This window comes from Aulonocara sp. 'chitande type north' Nkhata Bay, linkage group LG7 (genome assembly GCF_057382095.1).
Source record: "Aulonocara sp. 'chitande type north' Nkhata Bay isolate Kocher_YH1m ecotype deep benthic linkage group LG7, A_spYH_male_GT1.1, whole genome shotgun sequence".
NCBI classification, from domain to species: Eukaryota; Metazoa; Chordata; class Actinopteri; order Cichliformes; family Cichlidae; genus Aulonocara; species Aulonocara sp. 'chitande type north' Nkhata Bay.
This window is the reverse complement of record NC_141350.1, coordinates 44,924,651-44,949,047: the sequence shown is the minus strand read 5'-3', so window position 1 is coordinate 44,949,047 and position 24,397 is coordinate 44,924,651. Positions and strand designations below refer to the sequence as shown.

At 38.7% G+C, this 24,397-nt stretch overlaps 1 protein-coding gene across 3 annotated transcripts; it reads right to left on the bottom strand.

The window, feature by feature from the left end:
* Positions 1–320: 320 nt before the first annotated feature.
* Positions 321–23,757, bottom strand: cabp7b (calcium binding protein 7b). Of its 3 annotated transcripts, none has more exons than XM_086300699.1 (6): positions 23,523–23,757; positions 22,886–22,996; positions 1,884–2,027; positions 1,685–1,797; positions 1,241–1,388; positions 321–1,144 (listed from the first exon to the last, which is right to left on the bottom strand). In XM_086300699.1, the coding sequence occupies exons 2-6, from the start codon at positions 22,992–22,994 to the stop codon at positions 1,017–1,019; spliced, it is 642 nt and encodes a 213-aa protein (XP_086156825.1). In that variant the 5' UTR covers positions 22,995–22,996; positions 23,523–23,757; the 3' UTR covers positions 321–1,016. The 3 variants fall into 3 exon arrangements, with proteins under 3 accessions (XP_086156825.1, XP_086156826.1, XP_086156824.1); XM_086300700.1 differs by having other exon boundaries at positions 23,539–23,757; XM_086300698.1 differs by having other exon boundaries at positions 22,886–23,757.
* Positions 23,758–24,397: the final 640 nt, after the last annotated feature.

Below are 24,397 nucleotides of genomic sequence, written 5' to 3'. Positions count from 1 at the left end.
TGACTTCATGAAACTCTCTGTGTTGGTCTTAAAATAAATGTAACATGACAATATTTTAGCTCAGGCATTGTAGCAGTTTGTTGAAACTGTACAGCAGCACTCCGATGCTAGCCTTAGCTCAGCAGCATGATCTTAATGAGAGTGACTGCATGCTAATGCTAATGCTAATGCAGCTCACCCATTTGTGGTTCATCTATCACAAAAACTGAGCAAAAATATCAACAAAATAGCAGAGAAAAAACAAAACAGGGCACCGCCAAATTCATTAGATCTCACAGTATGGGTGCCATGAATGACATGCAACATTCATGGAAATAAAGGGATGAACCAATTAAATCGAACTGACTGACAGACTGATACATCCATTAGTAGTCCAGTTTTGTGTTTTGAATTTGAGGGGCTCTTTTTGGTATTTTTAGATCGCAGAAGGTGCTGGTTAAGTCTGTCAGACCTGATGCAAGTTGAAAGTCATGACACAATACAGTAAACAGAGACATAAGAGACAGCATGCAGTGCACAGTGATTTGTCCTTATGTTTTTAGCTCGATTTGAAATTACGGAGTATGTGGCCCGCTTTTGTATTGCTTTATTACTATCATTGGTGCTGTCGTTATTTGGTGCACTCCAAATGGCAGGGTTCTTGAGAGCAACATTAAATGCACTGACAAAGCACAGCTATTGTTACAACACTTGCTGCACTCTGAAATTTTGGAGAATTGGAGCCTGATTTTCTGTCTAATCTTAGCAAACATCAGCCATCTTAATGAATGAGATGTAACTTGTTTTGGATAACAATCAGCCCTTGAAATACCTTTCTCTCTATTGTCTGTACTACGATTAGTGATCACACAGAACCACTGCATGACATCATTTTATCCATATCAGAGCGATCCTATGATTGCATCATCAAGGGTGTCAGCTGTGAATAAAACCCAAAATGATAAAGTATTTTGGTTAACATTTGCATTTTCCCTGTCTGTCTGTAAATCCGTTTGTAACCAGCAGGCATCGCGTGTTTACTTCATCCCTCTGCGGAGCATTTGATTCGCTGCGATGAGCATGACGCTGATGATAAATGCGATAGCGAAGGCACAAATCAGGCTTTTACGCACACAAGTGTGTTTTTCCTGTTGTGTTGGGCTTGCTGCGGAAAGAAAGGGAAGAAGAGACAGAACAAAACTGCGTCAGTGGAGCTTTAGAAATGTATGAAATACTATAAAAATGATATTATAAGACATACTATCAATGTTCACATGGGACTCTGGACTGTTCAGGTGGTTCTCCTCAGTCATGATGATGTTCTCAATGTCTTTCATAGTGAGGTGGTCACGGAAAGTATCATAAAGCAATCTCTTCAGCTCATCCACTGTCAGTTTCTGCATGTCGCACTGGGAAAACAGAAAACACCAGGAGAGGTCTAATTAGCAGAGGAAGAACTTCTGCCTTGATGCCCCTCAGTGATGCACATAAATTGCAGGTCAGCAATAAACAGCAGTGTATAAATATTTTATAAAAATCAGATATTAGAGTAATTAATTTGATTATACTCCTGATTGTAAGGAATGGGGATACCGGTGTCCACAACATGTGATGCAGTTATCTGACTGGGGTGTAGTTTGTGAGGGATTGATATTCAAATGACTAGATTAAACTTTATTGGTGGGGATTATGGGACAGTACATACCTTCCAAAACACAGAGTCAAAGTCTGCTCCGTTGAACTTGTCAGGCATTCCAGCAGCAGAGAGTTTAGGACCAAGTAATGTGACAAACTCTTCAAAGCCAACCTGGCCATCGCCTGATGAAACAAGCGAAACATTGACGAGTCATTAACGCAGCTCACATGTTGGAATAATTGCAGCAGAGAGAGCAAGAGAGACCCACCATCCATGTCAAGTCTTTGGATGATAACCTCCAGCTCCACCTCATTGGGCATGTAGCCCAGTGAGCGCATGGCCATCCCCAGCTCCTGCTTAGAGATAAAGCCATTCCCATCTCTGTCAAATACTTTGAAAGCCTCACGGATCTCTGCGAAGTGAAAGAAGGCACACAGAACGAACATGTTACTTGAGGGCTATCGTTGAACTGGCGGATTTTTAACATGTTGGTTTCAACGTCGGCGAGTAAAGGGTGTTTATTTTTAGAGTTTAAAGTAAAAGCAGCTCCTGATTGTAAGGAATGGGGATACCGGTGTCCACAACATGTGATGCAGTTATCTGACTGGGGTGTAGTTTGTGAGGGATTGATATTTTTAGCTGCTGTGGGTCACAGTTCAAAAGGCTATAATCCCTCTGTCTTAGATGTTTGTGTTTTGAGAAAGAGGAGGCATAGCTGAATATTGAGTGTTTGAAGAGTGAAAGCAACTTTTTTTCTCCAAGTTTCTTTATTCCATGAGCCAGAATATTTCACAGTAGTAAAGATATTCATTTCTTTTTTGAATAAATCCTACAGAAACTATGCTCCTCCTCCAAATACTGACTCCAAATTAAACTCAGTTCGGTAAATGTTTGGGTAAAATGTGTGACAAGGAGTGGGAAGCAGACAGTACTGAAAGAACTATTGGTCTTCAATGTTTTGGAAATGTCTAATACAGAAAGCTACAACCTTTTGAAACAGTACAACTAATTATCAATTGATTTTAAATGATAATGTTAAGCATGCTATCTAAAAAGAGAAACGCAAGTTGCTTGTGAATGTTCTGACCACCAGGCACAGGGAAAAGACACCCAGAACCTTCTAGCTGTGAGGCGACAGTGCTGCCCTACTGCACCCTGCTGCTGGTATACACGAGTTAAACAAGTCAGAATACACCAAATTACTTTTATCTATTTAAACCAAACAGCAGAAACTTTAAATCTAAGAGTAAATTGCCTAATTTCTTGTTGGCCAGCTGTCTCCTAATGTTGCACCTTAAAAAGAAGAAGAGGTACAAATGTGATCGTTACAGTGCACTGAAGCATACAAACTTTTGCCCTTAAAGACGTACATATACACTGGAACTGCAGAGACAGAAATAGACCTTTAGTGTACACTTTTTATGAGAGTGTAGTTTGATTGTTTCAGTAGAATAGACTGAGACAGAAACGCTGCATTTTAAAATTTCAGCCCACAGAACATGAGCAATATTAAAAGTTTCAGCATCCCAGTGAGAGACAAAAAGAGGAGATGCGTGTTTTAGCATCATGTACTGCAGTCTTTCTTTCTTCATTTAAAATGCCTAAATTTAAAATGACCACCAACAAAACCCTTCTTCAAACCTGCAAAACAGTTTACATGTTGCAAAAGCATAAAATTGCTGCAAAACTCATTACGCTCTTGTAAAATACAACTGCCTCCATAATTACCTACAAACTATCATTTTAATAAGCGCATGAAGCACTAACCACCCAATGAGTTAGTGTGTGTAAATACATGGTTGTGGCTCATCTGTGTGCAGGGCATAGCAATTTTTTTTTTTTAAACGAGTAAACAACTGTGTACACAGAAAAATCCATCTGAATAAAACACACTATTAATACAAATAAGGAGAAAGTTGTTTATCCTTCACATCATATTGCAATATTGTAGCTAGGTAGTGTTGAAAGTGTTGCCTGAAGTGAGGTATCTGAGTGAAGCTTTGCAGAAATTATTCTATAAATGTAAAGCATTTAGTTTGAGCCAGTGCTTTGGCTCCAAGTGCTAATGGTTTTGTAGATAGTGCTTCAAAAGCTACCGTTAATGCTTGAGCATTCAGACAGACTGTAATACTACACAACCATTAGCAGAGAGGTGTTTGAACATGTACAGTAAGTGCGCAATGTAAAGTTCAATCCTCTGGTAAATAATAATGAATGGCAAATAATGAAAAAGGCAATGCTCTAGTCCTCCTGGCTAAACTATTATCTGCTTTGTTTATCTGTATCTTGTGTTATCTGTGACAGATATTTAAAGGATTTCCCACTGTGATGCAGTGTTATTCTTCATTCATAGTAAGTGATCTTCTGAGCCAGTACCTGCTACTGTGGTCATAATACAATCACTTCTGACTGAAGGCTGCAAGCAGGTTCATGTGTTTCTAATTAAAACTGCAACTTTTGGTAAATAATCCATAAACATTGGCATTTGGCTCCTGTCCTCACTCGGCATCACTGTATTCTGTTTGAAGTGGTGAAAAAGAGCAGTTGCACTTCAAAGGCGCTGAATGCCGGTAGTTCTTTGATGTAGATCCTCAAATATACAAGACTATTGGATGCTAGCTCAGCTCGTTGCTTGATTGGATGAAACAAGAAACAAAATGAACTGGAAGTCTAATTTTTACATCAATATATCAATGATATAAGCCGATACCTGAGCAGTGATAGCCCGAGACACTGCAGAGAATAAAAAGGTGGAATTAACAGAACAAACACGTAGACATCCACCTAATCCACAAGAAACCTATGAATACTTAGACATTCATCATTCAACACCAGAATAAGCTAAACATGCACTCTTTTATCTTGAAAATTGCTTTAAACCAAAAGGCTTGGATGAACTGTTCATATGTAAAGCATGTGATTATGCTGGGTGCTTATATGATGTAGAAAACCAATTTGCATGCATTTATGTGACTTGGCAACCACAATTAGCATGCAAGCCCAGATGAGGACGAGCACTAGCTATCCATCTTGTGCACATGAATGAGTGCAGTTTTTAAGTGATAGCTTGCAAATTGTGGTTATAGCGGCAGTGTATAATCCTCTTTAAAAAATAAAATAAAGCACTACAAGACAAAGTCTTTGGAACGTAAATTGAGGTCCTTCTGGACAAGTGGCACTGTCTGTGCAATACCTTGACACATCAGACACAACATATTTGTCTAAATTACTCCCAGCAGCACTGCTTGAGTTTTGTTATCTTCCCTGAGCACAATCCCAGATTCAGTGTTGTGACCTCTGATGCCAGTGACAAATAATGAATTCTCTTAGCCAGCTGAGCAGTGGCTGGACTACAGATTGTTTCACACACTGAGGAATGAATATTTATCTGAAAAAAATAAATAAAATACACACATGGAATCATGAGGGACACAATATGTGTTTACTTTGTTGAAAATTTTGATTATAATTTGCATTTTTTAACATGTAAATGTTGTTTGTCAAGATTTGATCCTCCACAGACTGAAGCGCTTCACTATTTTTTTTCTCCCTCATGTATTGATATCGCCAACATAATTGATTGGCTTATTTATGTAGCTGAATATGTAGATTTACTTCTGATAAAGGCTGTCCTTTTTAAAGTTAAAAGAGACGGACGTTTATCCAATCAATACTGACATCTTAACTCCCGGTGTGCCCACATGGGTCAAGCTCATTTTGCAGAAGGAAGTACTACAACCTTATTGATGTGGTAAGACTCAACAAAAGTCAGTGTTACATGATCACTGACAGTACTGTATCCAGCTCCTGTGTGCCACACTGGGCATGATAAAGTACTTTAAGCACCCCATTGTGAGACGTTCGTACTAACATTGCATGTTACATATCCCTGGAAAAATGTTCACTTGCAAATAAACAAATACGCACAGGTAAACACACAATACAACAATAGCAAAGTGATGGAACTGAATTTTTATTTAAAGTGTGGAAAACATTCAGCCGACTCAGGTGTTTACTTTGAGTCCTTGATCAGAATATCTGTAACCTTGCACTGCTGTGAGGGTGCACCCACTCGGCTGTCTGAAGCCAGGTGGTGAAAATCTTTGAATCACTGATTTGATGATTTATATTCTGTCTGTATGACAGAATATTTTTAGTTAATTCTGCAATATGAGAGTGGAGGAAAACAATTTGAAAGCAATATTATCAAGCAAATTATTAATATTGGTGTGAAATAGGTGACTGCTCAAAGCAGCAACAGTAGCGTGGCTCCTAAAATGCTGTGAAATGTGTCAGTGGTTCAATCCAGACTAGAAGTTGAAGTGTCCATGGGCAAATATGGAGGCCAGATGCATCCAGTAGTGTTTGTGTTTGATCGATAAACTTCTGTATATATAGAATAAATTGCCATGTGAATGAATGACTGTGGCACAAGACATTATGTAAATGCTTGACTGTTTATTGTTACATTTATTCAGACACGAAGACCGTTATGAGCCGAATCAAATGTAAACAAAGTGTCAAGGTGTTTAGTTTTTTAAGAATGACCTCATACATTATAAAAGATGGCCACTTTGGTGTCATCCACTGTTCGCCATCTTAGAGTTTCGAAAACAGATCTGCTGAGACTTATCGATCTTTCTTTTTACAAAATGGTTTTTATATTCAATATTCATCAGGCAAGTCATGCTGGTGAAAATAGCATTTGGAGACCATGGCCACCACCTTTAAATGTTTGCTCTGAAGGTTGAGACCCATTAATAGTCCCCAAACCACATCAGTCACTTGCTGTCAGTCTCCTATTGAATGGGTCAAGTTGGCATTTACATGTGATCTGAATATAACAATACGCTGATTACCTGTGTTGGAAACTGCAAATCTGTTGCCATGTACATACCATGAAAATCACAATAAAAACAAACTTAAACTAACTTAACTATGATACAGATGAGTTGAGCTAATCGGTGCAGATGGACTCAGATTGATTGCAATCTGTCAGCAATCCATCTGCATTTATAAATTAGATGGTAATTACTGTCAAACCTTCACCAATCTGTTTGAGGAAGAATCCATTCCCAGTTGGGATTATTTGGAAGCAAGCTATCTCCCACCCAGAGGCTCGGGGTGCTGCACACTCAACCTCTGAGCAACAACTTGGTTGCCACAACTACTTTCAAAATCCGTCTCCGAAAGCTAAAAAGTTTAATTCATCCACCAAATTTTCTAGCTGCAAGGAGGTTGCTGTCTTGTTTTTACTCTGGTGTAACAGAGCCATAAAGCCCTCAGCTAAGTGTTTTTATTTAAAAGTCGGGAATGGAAGTCGTTTTGCCCCCTGGTGGCCATTAGAAAGAAAGCAGCTTCTGTGCTGGCCTACTTATCAATCCATCTAAATCAATTTTTAAAAAAATTATGTATTAAATGAGCACTAGAGATTTAGAAAGGAGTGAACAATACAAATAAGAATTGTATTATCTTGGAAAGATAACACAAATCACAAATAAAGTAAAACTGTTTTCCGATTTGGGAGGTCCTGCTGGGATTTTACTTTTGGATGTAAAAATAACAAAAACTCTAAAACAAAAACAACTTTTAAAAATAACTCCAGAATCTTAGCTTTTAGCATTTATACAATCAATCACAAAATGCCTGTTGTTTGTGCATGAATGATTAGGTTTTAATGAGATGAGTGAAAAAGCAGTTATGCTGTTATAGTTTAAAAGAAAGCCAACAGAAGGGCTCACGGAAATAAGTGCTGATGCGTAGATAATATGTAATGAAATAGAAAGGGACAGTTTTTTCATGAAGAATATATGTGTGTATCACACTTGTATCCAAATCCAAAACACAAATTGCTTCTGACTGCTTCTGTTTAACGCTACAGGAAATGAGAGCAGCCATGCCTTCAGTTATTTTTTTTCTGATATCTTATGATGATAAGCTAATTTATCTAGTTATCTTAAGATATCGATGCACGGTTTATCTAATTGTGGAATAATAAATCTCATTTTCATCATTTTATACCAAGTCTGAGCTGCTGTGATGCCCTGGGGAATATGACACATAATATGACAAGAGATCCTCTGAAAAGATCCTAAAGATTCTTTATACATTTTGTTTTTGTCTGTTTTTCTCCATGGGACGAAGGAGGCTTTAAAAATACTAACAATAACAATTTTCTCCTTTTCTGTATCGTTAGCTTCATGGATAAAGCATAACTTTAGGCTGTTGTTGATGAATGATTCATGGGTGAAAGTTATTTATCATGATTTCACTTTAATAAAGCGAGCGTGGTTTTGCTTCTTGGCATAAAGGTTAGCTTATCTTCACAGATAAGGGTAGATTTGTAAAACATTCTCTTTCTCGCACATGCAGATGACAAGAAATGAACATCCTTGCTGCTGTCCATGGATCTGTGCTGCTGAGAGATGCACAGCAGGCAGCAGCTTCTACTTTGATGTGCTTTCGTATTTGTCATTGATGGGAACAATGATAAATAGAAATTAAATCAAGTGTTTTTTAAGTGGCCCATTCTTCCTGATCATGGTATAGTTCATGCTGACCAGCACAGATGGCATCCAGCAAACTGGAGCAACTGGTTTAACTTAAAAATGAAGGAGTGTCATTTATTCAGTTCCAGACTATACTTCAGTCAAGGTTTTGACACGAGCAGAAACCGTGTTGTGTTAAAACTTTCAGATCGACCCTCCTTATTTATTCTCTGCTGTACAGTAACTTTATGTGCACGTACACTTCTGTGATGCTGCTGCAAAACTTAATTTCACTGGTAATTAGATGGTGAAATTACACGTCTTCATAGCTACCGAGATCCCAGAGACAAAGAATTTGTTTTCTTGTGATCAGTTGCATGATTATCTCGAGAAATCAGCCTTTCATTTTCTCAGCATGACATTAACTTGTGATCCTGTTTCGTTACAAAAACTTGCAAACCCAACTGTTTTTACCCATGAATGAACACACTTCACATCCCTTTGCCAAACCATCTTCAACAAATTTCCAAAACACGCCAAGTAGTCAGCAAACAACGTTGATTTGTCATTGGTTGGTTTGAGCACTCTCATTGGCCTTCACACATCTTCTATTACAAAAGTTGAATGAATGAGTCACTTGAGGGAAAGAAGTATAAAAGCATATAATCGAGGGGTATTACTGCAAACAACCATCTGAATTTACTGAGGCAAAGGTGACAATTTCATCAAATTGTTCCATATCAAAGCAAAAAGAAATACTGACTGACAATTTCACAGCAAGTTGGACTAACATTGTCATAATGGTGACTGTAACCTCGATAGCTGATAGGTCTGATAATTTTTTATCTGTTGATCTGCATTAGTGTAGGTTATTTGAGCTAGTGGCTTCGCCCCACTATATTTAACACCAGCAGTCACTACATTTTATTCCAGTGACTGAGTGTGTCATTGAAATAAAAGAAGCCACATGACACTGACTCAAGTGTAATACTGTCAAAATTAGGAACATGTTGTCTCAGAGTGATACTTTTGTTACTGCACTATCGTAAACCTTTATTAGCCGGACATCCCAGTGGCTCTTTGAAACGCCTTCAGCAGGGAGTACTAACATGGACTAGAGAGTAATATCATATTTCTCCAATATTAACTTCTCTTTATTGGCTCTCTGTAGATCCAGGATGATTTAAAATCCTTCTTCTCACATACAAAGACTTCAATGATTAGGCCCAATGGTATCTTAAAGACATCACATCCTATGAACTGTCCCAATAGAGCACTTTGCTTTCAGACTGCAGTTCCTAGAACAGTTTCTAGAAGCAGAAATTCAAGGGGAGGAAGCACCTTCAACTTCACTTTTAAAAATCTTTGTATGTTTGTTTGTTTGTTTGTTTGTTTGTTTGTTTGTTTCTTTCTTTCTTTCTTTCTTTCTTTCTTTCTTTCTTTCTTTCTTTCTTTCTTTCTAGTATGAGCTGGATCAAATGACCCCGAACCATCCCTGCTGCTACCAGCTCATCCTGCAGAGCCCCTTTCCTTAATGACATGCATGACTGTTGCATGTCATTAACTTTTTGTCCTCTCTTTCCTGTAGTTTGTGCCTTGTCCTTTCTGCAGATCAGCATGTTCCTGATCTGCAGTTATGGGGTCCAGGTTCTTTTTAAAAAATTGTTTGCTGTTTTTTAGGTTTTTTGAGATGAGATAACTGTAAGAAATGGTCCTATATATATAAAACTCAATTTAAATATACCGGGTTCCTTTGATTAATTTAACAGATATGTTTGTCTTCTTTCTTAAATCACTACCTTCTTTTTTATCTAACCAAAAACTTCCAAATTTTCCCTAAATATAACAACCTGTGTAAGCTTCAGCTGGTTTGTCTACAACACCGGTCACTTTAGCCAGGTCTGAGGTCAGGGCTTAAAAGTCTGTTGACCTTCCAAAAGAGTTAAAACATGAACATGAAAGCCGACAGATCCTGCTGACCTTTATGACCGCCTAACAGAGATATTCTTGGTGGTCGCTGGTGCAGCAAAAAAAAAAAAAAAAAAAATTGAAAATGGTCCATGCCTACTGAAGTCCACTGGCAGACTTTCAGTGCTGCTGACAGGGTCAAAAAAGTCACTGAGGTTCCTTTACTTAAATCCTAATGTGTTTAAAAGCGTGCAGGAGATAAACATCACCAAATATGACATTTTTTTGCATAACAATTAAGAAAATAAATAAATAAAAAGAGATATTAGACAGAGATAGCAGAATTGCAAATGTATAAAGGCAAACACAATTCCAAAAAATCTTGGTTATCTATGAAAACTGTGAATATAAACAGAATGAAGTGCTTTGCAAAACACATACTTTGAATTTGATGGCAACAATGTAAAAAAAAAAAAGTTGGGACAGGGCCATGTTTGCTACTGTGTAGCATCCTCTCTCCGTTTAACACCAGTGCATAAATGTCTGGGAACTGAGGAGACCAGCTGGTGGACTTTTGGGTTTCTAGGTGCTCAACAGTCCTGGATCTTCTTTTTCATTTCATGTTGTGCTAAATGTTTTCAGTTGTTGAAAGGTCTGGACTGCAGGCTGTCCACTTCAGTCTCCTGCGTTATGAAGCCATCCAGCATGCAATTTAGGATCATCCTGCTGAAATAGTCATCCCCTGAAAAATACTATTCTGTTTGGGAGCATATGTTGGTGTAAAACCTGTGTATACCTCTCAGCATTGATCTCGTTGCAGATTTCAGGTGCCAATTCCATATGCACTAATGCACCCGCATACCATCAGAGATGCAGGCTTTTTTACTGAGTGCTGTTAACAAGCCAGATGGTCCCTCTCCTTTTTACTCCATATTTTCCATAAAGAATTTAAAAAATGAGTTCTCTGACAACAGAACAGTTTGCCACTTTTCCTCAGTCGATTTTTAATGAGCTTTGGCCCAGAGAAGCCTGGCCTTTCTGGATTGTCATTGCTGCTTCACACTTGGCTTTTTCTTTTCCTTCTTTGCATGATTGAGCTTTTTTTTTTTTTTTTTTAATGCAGTGCTACCTGAAGGCCCAGAGATGACAGGTGTCTCACACTGAGTTTCAGCCTCGCATGCAGAGATTTCTCCAGATTCTCAAAATCTTTTGATGATATTATGACTGTACATTATATTCCAAGTCTTTGCAGTTTTATAGCAAGGAACACTGATCAGTAGTTTGTTAGCAATTTGTAGATGCAATATTTTGTAGATTAGTGAACCTCTGTCCATCTTTACACCTGAGAAGCTCTGCCTCTCTAAGATGCTCTTCTTATAATAACTCATGTTACTGACCTGTTGCAAATTACCCACAATTAGTAGCCAAAATTTTCTCTAGCTGATTACGTTTTGTACTGCTTGCTTGTGCAGCCTTTTGTTGCCCCCAAACCAAATATTTTTAGACATGTTGCTGCCATCAAAATCTGTTTTTATTTACATGTTAAACAGCATCCCTAATTTTATGGATGTGAGGTTGTTTATGATCTTTATATTTCCAAGGTAAATCTTTTATTTTGTCATGTTTAATAGCTAAACTATAATTAATGAGACTGCAACTATGTGAAGTAAAAAATACTCACCATAAATTATCCTTATTGTTAGTGTATCATAGCACAGCATGTGTTAAAATTAACACTTTCTAGAAAACAAACCTCCTCTAATATTTGTATGAGAACAACTGATTGATGACGGCCTCTCTTTGAGCTCTGTAGCTCAGAATTGCTCAGCCGTTTGTTACTAAATAATACTGATAGCATGGAACTCCTCCACTGTGTCATTGCTGCCGAGATTTCCAAAGAGAAAGAGATGCCTGGGATTTGTGCATTTATTTCCTTGTTTATATTTTATCAGCTAATTCTTCTTTAGTCTGCAAGCAGTGTGGATGGCTTATAGTTACTGTAACCTTCCCTCAGCGCTCTCAGTCACATCTAAGTGCTTGAGCTGAGTGAACCCATCACACCATAAGTGCTGATGAAAGGTCCCATTGAAAAATAAAGATAACGGGACAGAGAGTAGCTAAAAGATACCTCTTTCACATTGCTTCTCATGCATGGGAGGAGATAATGTAAATGCTGGAAGTTCAGAGGAAACGACTGCTGCCTTCAGAAGAAACAAACACAAGCAGTGTTATCCTCGAGAAAAGGTATCGACCATGCACTACCACCGCTGAGAAAGCCCTACTGTGATTGTCCAGTTTACTGTAAAAAACAACAACCCCTCTTCACCTTCAGTAATGATCATGACATTGAACGATACGATAATAGAGCTGTTACAGCAGGGGGTAGATGAAGAAGTCTCTTTGCTCCGCAGGAAGTGAACGGAAGAGAATAACAACAGCCTCTTTTCACCGCCCCGAAGTCACTGCTTGAACATGACTTCATACTTCACAATATGTTCCATCTCACCACATTATTAAAGCTCATTTCATGTGTCAGACTCACGCTCAGGTCTCATATCAGATGTCAAATTTACGTGAGTCTAAACCAGATGAATTGCACATGTACATGTGTCCAGTCACATTCAGAGGCTACATTTGCATAGGAGAAAGGAGACTCAGGCCTTCCTGCTAATTGCACCCTGTTAGTCAGGATCAAACAGGACCTTTTGTGTCAGCCAGTTGCTGGGATGAAAGGGATGAAAATAAAGGCGTTACTTGATTCTTTTCCAGAATAAATGGGAATCTTAAATTAGGCACCTTTCTCCGGCAACCTCAGACTGCATGTCCAGAGGTGACAAGAGAAAGTCGCTGGCACTAATTAACATGCTCTACTTAAAAGTAAACTTTTGGTCAACAAATGAGGAGCGCAGTCTTCTTATTAAAAGAAGACTTCTGGTGGAAAACAGTTTAAAAGGTAAAAGAAGAAGAAGAAAGAAATCAGTGGGAGAGATGAGTCACATCTACTCATTAAATAATTCACCTTCCCATGGGAATATGTCAGTAATAGTATGATGACACCCGTGACATCCGTCGTTCTGATACTACATGTGAGTCATATTAATCAGTATCCAGAGAGAGCTCTGCTAATGCATTAGAGCAAAAGTAGGTCGGCACATAATACAAATGCTGTCAAAATAATGCGACTTTTAACATCACTAAATAACATTAACAGCTGCTTAGAGGATGATTATATTGAATCAAACAACCCCAACTGATTCCAGGTGACTAACCCCCCCCCAACATTAGCAGGCACCTAACAGTGAACTAATTTGTTCGGGGAGCTCCAGACTTTGCTCTCTTGTCCAGCACACAAACAAAAGAGCTGTTTAAATACTCATTTTTACACACCTTAATTGGCTCCATCCCAGCTTATCGCAAAACAACGAGACAAATGTGAGTTCATGCAGTGCGGATGCATGTAGAAGGTGTCGAGGGGACACAACGAGTACAGAGTGACACCCTCACAGCCCTGTTCTTATCTGTCCTGATGTGCGAACTGAGCGCTTCAAAAATATGATAACGATCAATTGTGATGTGACAAAAAAGATGCACTAACCCCATAGTGTACAGCAGTGAGACGGATTAATACACAAATCACCTTCTAAAACTACAACATTTTAATCTACTTACTTGCTTCTGCAGATTTGTAGCCTGCATGTATTGTTACATTTACACAAACATGCCATCACTGAACACAGTGATGATGCCCTGCACGAGCCCGGCATGTATAAGAGTCCCTGCTGTGTAAAAGTACTTAACCCTCCTGCCATCCTTTAAAAAACTCACACCCATCACCCTAGGGACCATTCTCAGCCTCGCCATAAAAAGACCACATATCCATATTTTATTCCACTTTAAATTAGCCAACCTTGTAAAACTACTTCTCCCTGAAATAGTCATGTAAAGTTTTAATTATATTGTCGTTGTTTTAACCCTTCAAATCCCAGTGTTATTACATGAGCGCCCTGTGTTATAAGCCCCAAAAAACAAAAAACGAAACTAAATATTTCCACAAAAAACCAGTTGAAGTAATATGTGATTGTCATTATAAGTAGGCCTTTAGATGGACCAAAGATTGGCACCAACATACATTTTGACCTGCCATTATTTTTTTGCATTTTTTTTGCAATTTAAAAATTAAAACTTCAAGGCCCTGAGTCTTCATTGACATCCAAGAAAAGAAGAAAAAATAAAATCATATAATGATAATTTGGGGATGAAAAATAGCGTTTATAATGGAAGTCAATGGGCAGAAAATGGTCCCCAGGGTGATGGGTGTGGGGATTTCTGCCACTCAGCCATTTTAGGCTGATTTAAGGAATTCACACTGGAATATTAACATTGACAGGTAAAAACTATCCTGTGGCAAGTTTGGTTATATTCCACTGAACACAGTGGAAATGGCAGCCATTTAACACATAGCAGTGGCACAAAAAGGTCCCAAGAAGGCAGGAAGGTTAAAATGACTACCTGCAGCTCTTTGTGGGCTGAGTTGAAAACATGCGACTGGTTTCTTTCAGGAAAATTATTGAGAATTACAGCTTAACTTTATTAGCTTTTGTTTTGAACTTATCAGACAGGCAGCACAGATTTGTCTTCGACTGATGTCTTTTGTTAGGGAAGTGTTGATTTTCTGCTCTTATCTTGTTTTTCTTCTTTTTCCATGCTGTTTTATGATATTCAGGTTTTTATACACATTGTCATTACTAACTTTCTCATGTTTTTCATAATAAGACAAAAGGAAAGTGGAGTTTTTAACAAACAGACGAATTAACTTTACTGTTTAGAATATGCAAACTTCTTCTCCAGTGATATGGATGCATTGCTGGGTCATATTAGGACAAAATTTCCCATTTCAATTTATTTAAGACTGACGTTGACCTTTAACTCGACCTGTAGGATTCTATTAACAACAACGTAGAATTATTATGCTAACTGGCCACTTTATTAGGTACAAATACCTGATTAGACTAATGCAAACCAGTCTATCACTTGAGAGCAACTCGATCAATTTACGTAGAGAAAACCTGCTGAAGTTCAGTCTGAGCCCACAAAACGAGGAAGAAAGGTGAATGAAGTGACTTTAAAAGTGGCATGGTTGCTTCAGAAACTGCAACCAGGATTTCTCCCTACAACCATCTCTAGGGTTTGTGGAGAAAGCTACTTTCAGCTGCTCCCTTAGTCACAGGAGAGAGCCACAGTGGGTAGCTTCGGATGTTTTGATTTGGCAGATCTTTACTCTTCCTGACGCTCCTCCAAAGGGATTTGTATTTCCTCGTCTAATTAAACTGGGAATCTTTTGCTTGTTAGGCAACCGTATAAACCATTGCACCACACAACCAGGAGAGCATATCCAGTGAGTGGCATTTCTCAGTTAAAATGCCTCGTTTATCCCAGAGTTGAGAGGAAAATGGCCAGATTGCTTCAAGCTGATAGGAAGGCAACAGTAAGTTGCTGTGCTGAACAGCATCTCTGAGTGCTGAACTGTGGAGAAGATTGGCTCCAGCAGCAGAAGTCTACACCGGGTACCAGTCCTGTCAGCTAAGAACAAGAAACCGAGGCTACAGTTCACACACGCTCACCAAAACTGGACAGCAGAAGTCTGGAAAAATACCGCCTGCTCAGATGAGTCTGCAACATTCAGTATGGATCCTGCCCTCTGTTAATAATTTAAACTGCTGGTGGTAGTGTAATGGTGTAGGGGATAGTTTCTTGGCACATCATAAGATAAGATAGAACTTTATTAATCCCTCGGGTGGGTTCCTCTGGGAAATTCGATTTCCAAAAAAGCACAGCACCGACAGAAGTTACAGAGTTATACACACACACATATATATAAATACAGAGACAATATAAATAAAATATATGAAGGGGATAAATAGAATAAATAGGAATAAAAATAAAAATACAAGTGAGTTGCACATTTCAAGTATTGAGTCTATTGCACCGTTGACTATTTACAAAAGTATTGCACAAAAGGTATTGCACAGTGAGGTGAAGAGGCACTACAGCTTAGTTGTTCCCTCCTTTGTCCTCCTGTTTCCCCTCCCTCTCCCCTCCAGAGAGGAGTTAAACAGTCTGATGGCGTGTGGGACAAAGGAGTTTTTAAGTCTGTTAGTTCTTGTCTTTGGGAGAAGCAACCTGTCACTGAACAGACTCTTCTGGTTGTTAATGGCCGTGTGCAGAGGATGCCTGGCATTGTCCATAATGTCCATCAGTTTCTTTAATGTCCTTTTCTCTGCCACTGTCACCAGAGTGTCCAGCTTCATGCCGACCACAGAGCTAGCCCTCCTGATCAGTTTCTCCAGCCTGGATGAGTCCTTCTTTGCTGTGCTGCTCCCCCAGCACACCACAGCATAGAAAAGTACTCCAGCAACCACCGACTGGTAAAACATCCTCAGGAGCTTCCTGCAGATGTTAAAAGACCTCAGCCTCCTGAGGAAGTACAGTCGGCTTTGGGCTTTTTTATACAGGTACTCTGTGGGCCCTTTAGTACCATCTGAGTATCATTTAAATGCCACAGCTTACCTGAGTATTGTTAATGACCATTTATGAGCACATTTATGCTTCCGGCTGGCTGACACACCACGTCACAAAGCTCAAATCAAACTGGTTGAAGGATGTGCCTAATGAAGTGACCAGTGAGAGTATATTTTTGCCACCGGTTGAGTATTTATTAGCTCAATGTTTGAGCATTTCCAAGCTCAGTATAATGATGTGAATGAAATATGGCTGTTGCCTAGCGGCAGACAAGGGGAGATTAAGGATGCAGTCTCATAATTAACGTCTTGTGATAGTGTTGTTATTTGAAATTGTGAAGTTTTCTGTCTGGCTGCAACATTAATGACCAGATCTTTGACCACGCAGAACGCTACATTAAACACACAGCTTATGATTATTGTTTTTAAACCGTATTGTTTACAAGTGTAACACCTGATAATAATGTTCAGCTACAAGTCATTTATAAAACTTTAATTAATGATGAACTACAGTTTACATTACGTTTAAGGATGTTTGATAAGTGGCAACACAAATCTGTTGTAAGTGAAATTTGTGATCATGAACAAATTATTAGCAAATGATTAAAAAATAAAACATTCAGACATTGAATTCTTTGTAAGTCAGATGTGAGTATTTACTGTAGCGTCTCTTTATAACGGTTTTATTTTGATGAGCTATTACTTTTAAGTTAGCCTGTTATAAGCACAATAAATGATTGTGCTATTTTTAACTCTGTTTGTCTTTTTAAAACATTTTTTAAATATTCTGGCATTTTGTTGTGAAGCACTTTGAGATGCTTGTCTTAAAAAGGTGCTACAGAAATAACATTTGACTTACTTATTTAACTACAAATTACATTAAATTTGTGAACGATGGACCGCCAGCAGATTGTAACGTGTCAGTGTTAAAGAAATTCATCACATGGGTTCTGTGTCGAGTGGGTACTGACCTCAGTCTGAACCTTTGCACCATCTGTGACCTGCCAGGGAGGCTCCCACAATCCATCACTTATTAACGATGTAGTCATAATTTGTTCGTGGTCATGTTCTAATTTAAACTTATAAATGGCTTGATGATTTCTTAATACAACTCTGTATATTAATGTATTGCAAATGATGATCATTAAAGCTTATAAATGATGGAATTACTACAAAGCGTTACCTGCATATGTACAGAGCATGTCCAGCCTCTGTCCTGACCACTGTCACTGTATGTGTATAATTAGGCACCTGCAATACAGTAACACAACCAACATAACACATATAATGCCTGCTTACAATGTTGCAGCAAAAAGGAACTCCATTTGTAAGCATAAAAGACAACAGCTTTGCATACAAAGTGGAAGAAGGCCTGCACTCCACTACAATGCTTGATGTCTGGGGGATTCTCCTGCTGGTTGTGATCTATAAATATTGTTCACATTCTCTGTCGGTGATGCACCGAGGAACGATACAAGCTCGCAGAGACCTCCAAGAATTTAACTGGCAGGAAGTCACAGCTGTTGTCAGCCATAAAAAGAGTGTCTTATCTGTGCCAGCACATGTGTAGTTAAAGCACCAATTTACTCTGGGTTATGGGGTGTGTTTTAGACATTTTAATACTGACACTGCAAGATCATGTCTTAATAAAATGATAATTTGCACAATTATCAGAAAATGTTGTATATATCATTCCGGTAATCAACAAATGCTGATTTTTTTTGTTCTAGTAAGCTCTAAAACATCAATAAAGACCCACAGACTGTGTCTGTTACCTCATGTACAGTGCTTAACAAATTAATTAGAGCACCACTCAATGTAAGGCTCGCACCACAGCTGCCATAAATTAACAGAATTGATAATTAATACAATAATATTTTATGTTGCTATAATAGTTAATCCACCTGTGTGTGCAAGCTCCTTAATGCTAAAACACAATTCTTGTTGTTTTCCATGAATTTTTAAATTTACCATTATACAAAAAAGCAGAAAAATCATTTTCAATTAAGATGCCAAATTACAGGCACTTACGTACGTGCATTCCTGAACAGAAAAATTAGTTTTAGCACTTGAATTTATTCTTGAGTAATTCTGACTTCTCAAACATGAATTCATTTTGCTATTTGCCTAAAAAATAATAATAATAATATAATATTTATTTATAAATGCGTTTTTTTAAAAACATGTTCTTTACTTATTCTTTTGACAGGTGGTCTAATAAATTTGTATTGTACGAGTCTCCTGTATTATACAATATACATTTTTGAGTGTTTTATTTATTTGTGTAATTATGAATTGGATCAATTCCAATATGGGCATTAGAGGTTATCCAGTCGGTCATGTATAATGGCTCTGGACCTGGGATTTAATATAGTGCTTATTAAATAGAGAGAAACTTGGCACTGCATAATGTCCACATAGACATTCACCTAACAGTGTTTACAGGATAAATGCACACATAAATGTTTCATGGGTTTCTTCAGGGACATGATTAAATATAGTGATTGCTGTTATGTCATTAACATAATGGCTTAATTATCACGTATAATTTGTGATGAATTAGGCAGCTTTTTGTTCCACGGTTACAGAGAGAGTGCCCAACGCCACATTGCCCAGATTAGGATTTTTAAAAGATGATTTAATCACGAGTTAAACCGATCCAGTTTTACATGAGGGATCTACAGATCTCAGATATACAAATGCGCACTGATTTCTAAGAGGCGGGAGAACGGCTGCTTTTACAATAGTGTGGCTTCATATCAGGCTTTATGACAAGTGCGTGACACAAGGGCAGAGAAAAGGATAGGAAGCCTTGCTGTCGGCTCTGCCCACCTCGGCAACCATCTGTTTGAAAAACATTCCCTGGGATCTGCATATCCATTAAGAGCTACGAGCACTTAATCAGCCTCCCTCAACTTCACCCAGTCCAGAGGATGTCCTGTCCATTCAAGTCTCTGTAATCCTCACTGTTGTCATTCCTACTGATGCATTTACTTGCTCGTACAGTTTTCAGGAAACAGTGTAAGTTACTGCCTGATTTGGTTGTTGGAGGGGTGGGAGGGATGTCATTATGTTGCACTTAAGACTGTGATCCTAATAAAATGGCAGCTTAAAATGGCAAAGTCTTAAGATGACAGGATTATAAAGATTTATATATAATCTCTGTTGAGTGTTGATTCTACCACTGAAATAATTAGAACTTCTTTTTCATTTTATTGGTTATATTCATCCAATTGCAGCATAAAATCAGAAAACATGTGATTCTGTAATATCTGACTCAATTTTGAGTTAATGCCATCTTCAGCTGTTTTCTTAATTTCAACTTTACATTATAGTTTAAAGAAGTTACGTCATTCCTTACATCATAGTAAATTATATCCTCATTTAAGGTCCCTAGGTCTTGTCGTAGAATAACCGTAATGCACATAATATTTAGTCAATGAAAAAAACAGAGGCACTGCAGTTCATGGTGCTTCTGGGGTACCCCTGATGGTGCTGTTAATGGGAAAATCTGGTGTTTGATAGCTATATATTTTTAAACTCAGATGAAGGCTGGAGGTCAAAAGGTGATGTTTTTTATCCTCTCTGAAATGTGTTGCTGCCCACCTTTATCCAATATGTAACTGAACAGCTGTTGGAAAATCAGATCTCACCACATGCCCACAAATCATTAACAGTTTTCTGCATTAAATTTGAAGAACTTGTGAACAGAGAACAAGCTATGTGATATTTCACATTCAGTCCCCTGTTGCATCCCTTTAAACTTCTAAAGATGAGTGATGTTTGAACAGATTTGGGGTTTTTTCTAAAACCCTCTGAAAAGGTCACATTTGTAGAAAATCTCAAAGGTACTGGATATTATATGAAGATGAATAATAATATTTTTTGAGCTTTTTAAAAACCGTTGCACAAAACAAAAACTCTTGACCTGGGTTTCTAGTGACTACGCCAGAGATTCAGGTAAAACTCTCCCCACAGGCTATGTGGCTATGCACAACATTTTTCCCCATCTTGCCACTGTGTTTCAGCTAACGAGTGGGGGGTTGTTTAGACAATGCATCTTGCAGCTCTTATGCTGCTGGTTTACTGGTACAGGAGAAAATCAGTCAACACTAAAACTTGGAGGTAAAATGAAACTCTTTAACTTGTTTGTCTGGGACGGGTTGTTCTATGTACTGTCCACGTTGCAGCACGTGTCATTGCACAGGATGCAAGGTCCTCTTGTCCTTGTATTGTGTTTTTTTGTGTGTATTCCAAAGTGGCAGTCGACCCGTGCCTGAAACAATGTCACCAAGAAAAAAGTCCCATTGATTTAACCGCACAACTCATCGCCTGCATGCTCTTCAATACTAAAAACTGATTTACTGCGATTATAGTTTCTGTGAGCCTGATGATGAGTTTAGATGTTAGGATACATGTAGAGAGAAAATGGAGGCTTGCGTAAGTTATTGGCAGCATGGCACAGAATGATAATAATCCTATATGAAGCATAAAATGTTATCTGTTTTATCAGGTTTGTTTTTCTGACTGCGACAGACTCACTGAATCAAGGATCATTCTAAACATGTCCAGTTGCACTTGGAGTATATATGTGCACCTTGCAAGAAAAAAAAAGATTATCATAAATATGATTATAAAAAGTAATTATGTGAGCTGTGCAATCAGGGAACTTCTGCCCCAATATAATTAAAGATTTTGTGGATGAAACAACATTTACAGTCTGAATTTCGGACCTCTATGAAGAGAGGGGGAATTTTTCAGAAACCCTGGACTGCAGCAGACCAAAAAGGTTCATTTAAGCAGTGCTGCAGCTCCCTCAGAGTGCGTTGAGGTGGCGCAGCAGTGAAAGGGTACGTTGGAGGCTGCGGATTCAAAGCCTTGGACTGGCTCTGTGCTGGTAAACAGGAGAGGTTCATCTTAAACTCTCTTGCCTCCCTCATCAACTTACAGTTCTCGTTAATGCATTTTACCTGCCACTGGAGCAGGTGAAAACAGGAAGATTACTTGTTTACTGTGGGCACTGCTAGGGTGTGAGGCCATGCAAACGTAGCAGTGCATTACATGCTCAGTGAATCCTCCCTGCAGTAAATATTCATGGTTCAGTGGTCTGTCTTACTCTGAATATTTAATGACTCAATTAGTAAACTAAAATTTGGAAAGACTCGCCCAATACCTGAAAAGCTGCATGGCCGTTGATGACACCACCCGCCAACATTTTACTGCTGTTGTTCTTTTCTTGCTTTTCCATAGCCAATCTTTTAATTTAATTTATATCGTGTCTGCAGATAGCGGATTTTCAATGTCAAATGAGTGGCTCGAAGCAAGGGCAGGCAGCCACTTGTGAGGACCGGGCAACCTACAGACAGAAGAAAGGGGAAATGGAATTCCCTATGCATAAAAGACTTGGCGATATCAAATCTGATCTGACTTATCTCTTTATTGTAGTCTGCCTGGCTTTGTTCCAAATCGCTGCCAAGTGTGCATTCTCATTGTGAGGACCATTTTGGCAAAACAAAACCTCTATTTTTAACAACTCGGCCCTACAGTTACAATAGCAAGTGTGAATTTAATGCTTAAGTGAATCTTTCACTTGCCCTTTCTGTACAGCATGAAAGCTTCTTTTCTTCTTCTTCTTCTTCTTCTTCTTCTTCTTCTTCTTTTCTGGTTAATGCAATTCATAAAAGATGAAATGATGCAATTTATGGATCAAAATGAGTCCATCGTTCAATCTCATTGATGAGTTTTGTCTGCCTTCGATTTTCAAGTAATCTGCAGTTTTATATTTATGAGTTTGACATTCATTATAGTGTTTTTGTCCATTACTGGATCCTTCCCTTTTAACAAAATTCAGAGTCCCTCTACTCGTCAGTCTGTGTCTCAGTCTTGGCTGGATGAGTAAATAACAGCAGGTGCAACGGAGTCTCATAGAGGTCAGGGGTACAGCCGAGAAATGCAGTGTATAAACATGCAGTCTACTCACAATATAATATCCCGTTGCTGTGATTAGATGATAAATTGAAATTTTTGGTTGATGTATGAATGGAAAAAGCACGATTAACTATTTCTACAGCTTAATTTTGTGCCAAAAATCATAAGCAAGAAAAAAAGTAAGAGCATAGTTTGTCGGTATTTTCCCCAGCACAAAACTATAAACCATCTAGATCTTACACACAGAGATCTGGTGTCGGATTTGTTGAAAAGGTTGTACAGCGCACACCCTCTGGAGCTCTCCAGGGTCCTGATTTGGCAGCTGAACTTCGAATTCGGGAGTTACAGCTGTTATCGTTACTGTCACTGGTTGAAACCATGCTCAAAGCAAGCAAACAGACAGATAGCAAAAAAACAACAAGCCTCACCTTCCACTTCATCCTCAGGCAGGATAACAGGGGTCCGGTAGGTGAGGACATCTGGAATAGTGCAAAGTCCCTTGTACATGAACCTGGTGGTCACAGCACGCACTGGCATTTCTGCGAGGGAAAAGCAACAACTGTGTCTCGATCTTCATATAGCCTCGCTCTCCGGAGTTTTGACAGACCCTTTGCTACTGTCCTTGATCTTTTAGGCAAAAGAAACTCAAGCAAATGAAAGGAGGTAAACCTTCCCTCAGCGGAGTTCAACCTTCCTCTTCCGAGGGCAGAAAACACGAGTAAAATCACCTCGACTGAAAATGCAGATTGTAAATCGCGGTTGGTTTCAGTGCACAGCCCCTTGCAGCGTGTTGTGATCAAGACACGAGGCGAAAAGGCAAATAAAATTGGCGTGTAAAACTTTTACTTCATAGCTTGTTGAGCAAAGCGACAGTATGTCTAGAGCCCTAAATAAAGCCTCAAACGAGCAAATATTTGGCTTATATTAAAGTCAAGATCCAAATCAACGAGATAAACAGGCTAATTTGCAATTCTTCCAAAGCTCCTGCATCACAGCATTAAAACGAGGAAAAGAAACACGTAAAAAGAAATGGGAGAAAAATTCTACCCTAAAAAGATAATTTACCTATAATGTTTCTTACTGATTCCTATAAGGAGTCTTGATCTTTTAAATAGTGTGTTCCCGGTATAGTCTGCCTCACTTTTCTTCCCCGTTTCGGCATCTTCTTTAAAAAAAAATGTAAAAATAGACAACACAAGATAAAGCAGCAGCGCTGGCGTGCTGATCCTATCCGGTAAACGAGGCGGGAAACAAATCTTGTAACATTCTTTTTTCCTGAAGAGCAGCTTGAAGGGAATCCTGGGTGACCCCCTCTCATGTGACACAGACACGGTGTATAAGGCTGTGATCCTCTCTCTCCAGCTCTCTGCTTCAGCCTCAATTGGTTCTCACAAAGCAGCACACACACAAGCACCCGTGCACGCACGCTTTCACCATACTGCCACCGCCTCCATTAAAGCGCAGCCTGTGACTGCTTCCAAACTGCCCGCCTGTAATGCGATTATCTTTATTCTTTGTGCTCGGCAGTCTGTATATGTGCTAACACAATATAAAGGTCTACATGTCTAACAGTGAGAATGGAGCAACAAGTGTGGCTTTTGAGCCCAGTCAGCCTATTGTGATTTGCATTTTTTCTCATTTATCGCTACACCGAGCCTGGGAATAAAAAAGTGAAAAACTGAAAGTGAAAAAAATATCAGGGAGAATTGAAGCGTGAATTTAGTGAGATGCAGAATATATTAGGGAATTTGGAATAAATGCCGTGCTCGTTAGTGAAGAACAGTTTTCTTTTGGAGAAACAGACTTTGAGAGTAGCTTATGCATTAGTGACTACAAAGCTATCTTCCTGCAGGCGGTTTGCTTAGTATAGCAAAGATTTGGAGAAGCGGTTGCTGACCAGAAGGTAAAAAAATCCCTCCACCAACACTTTTAAGACTCTC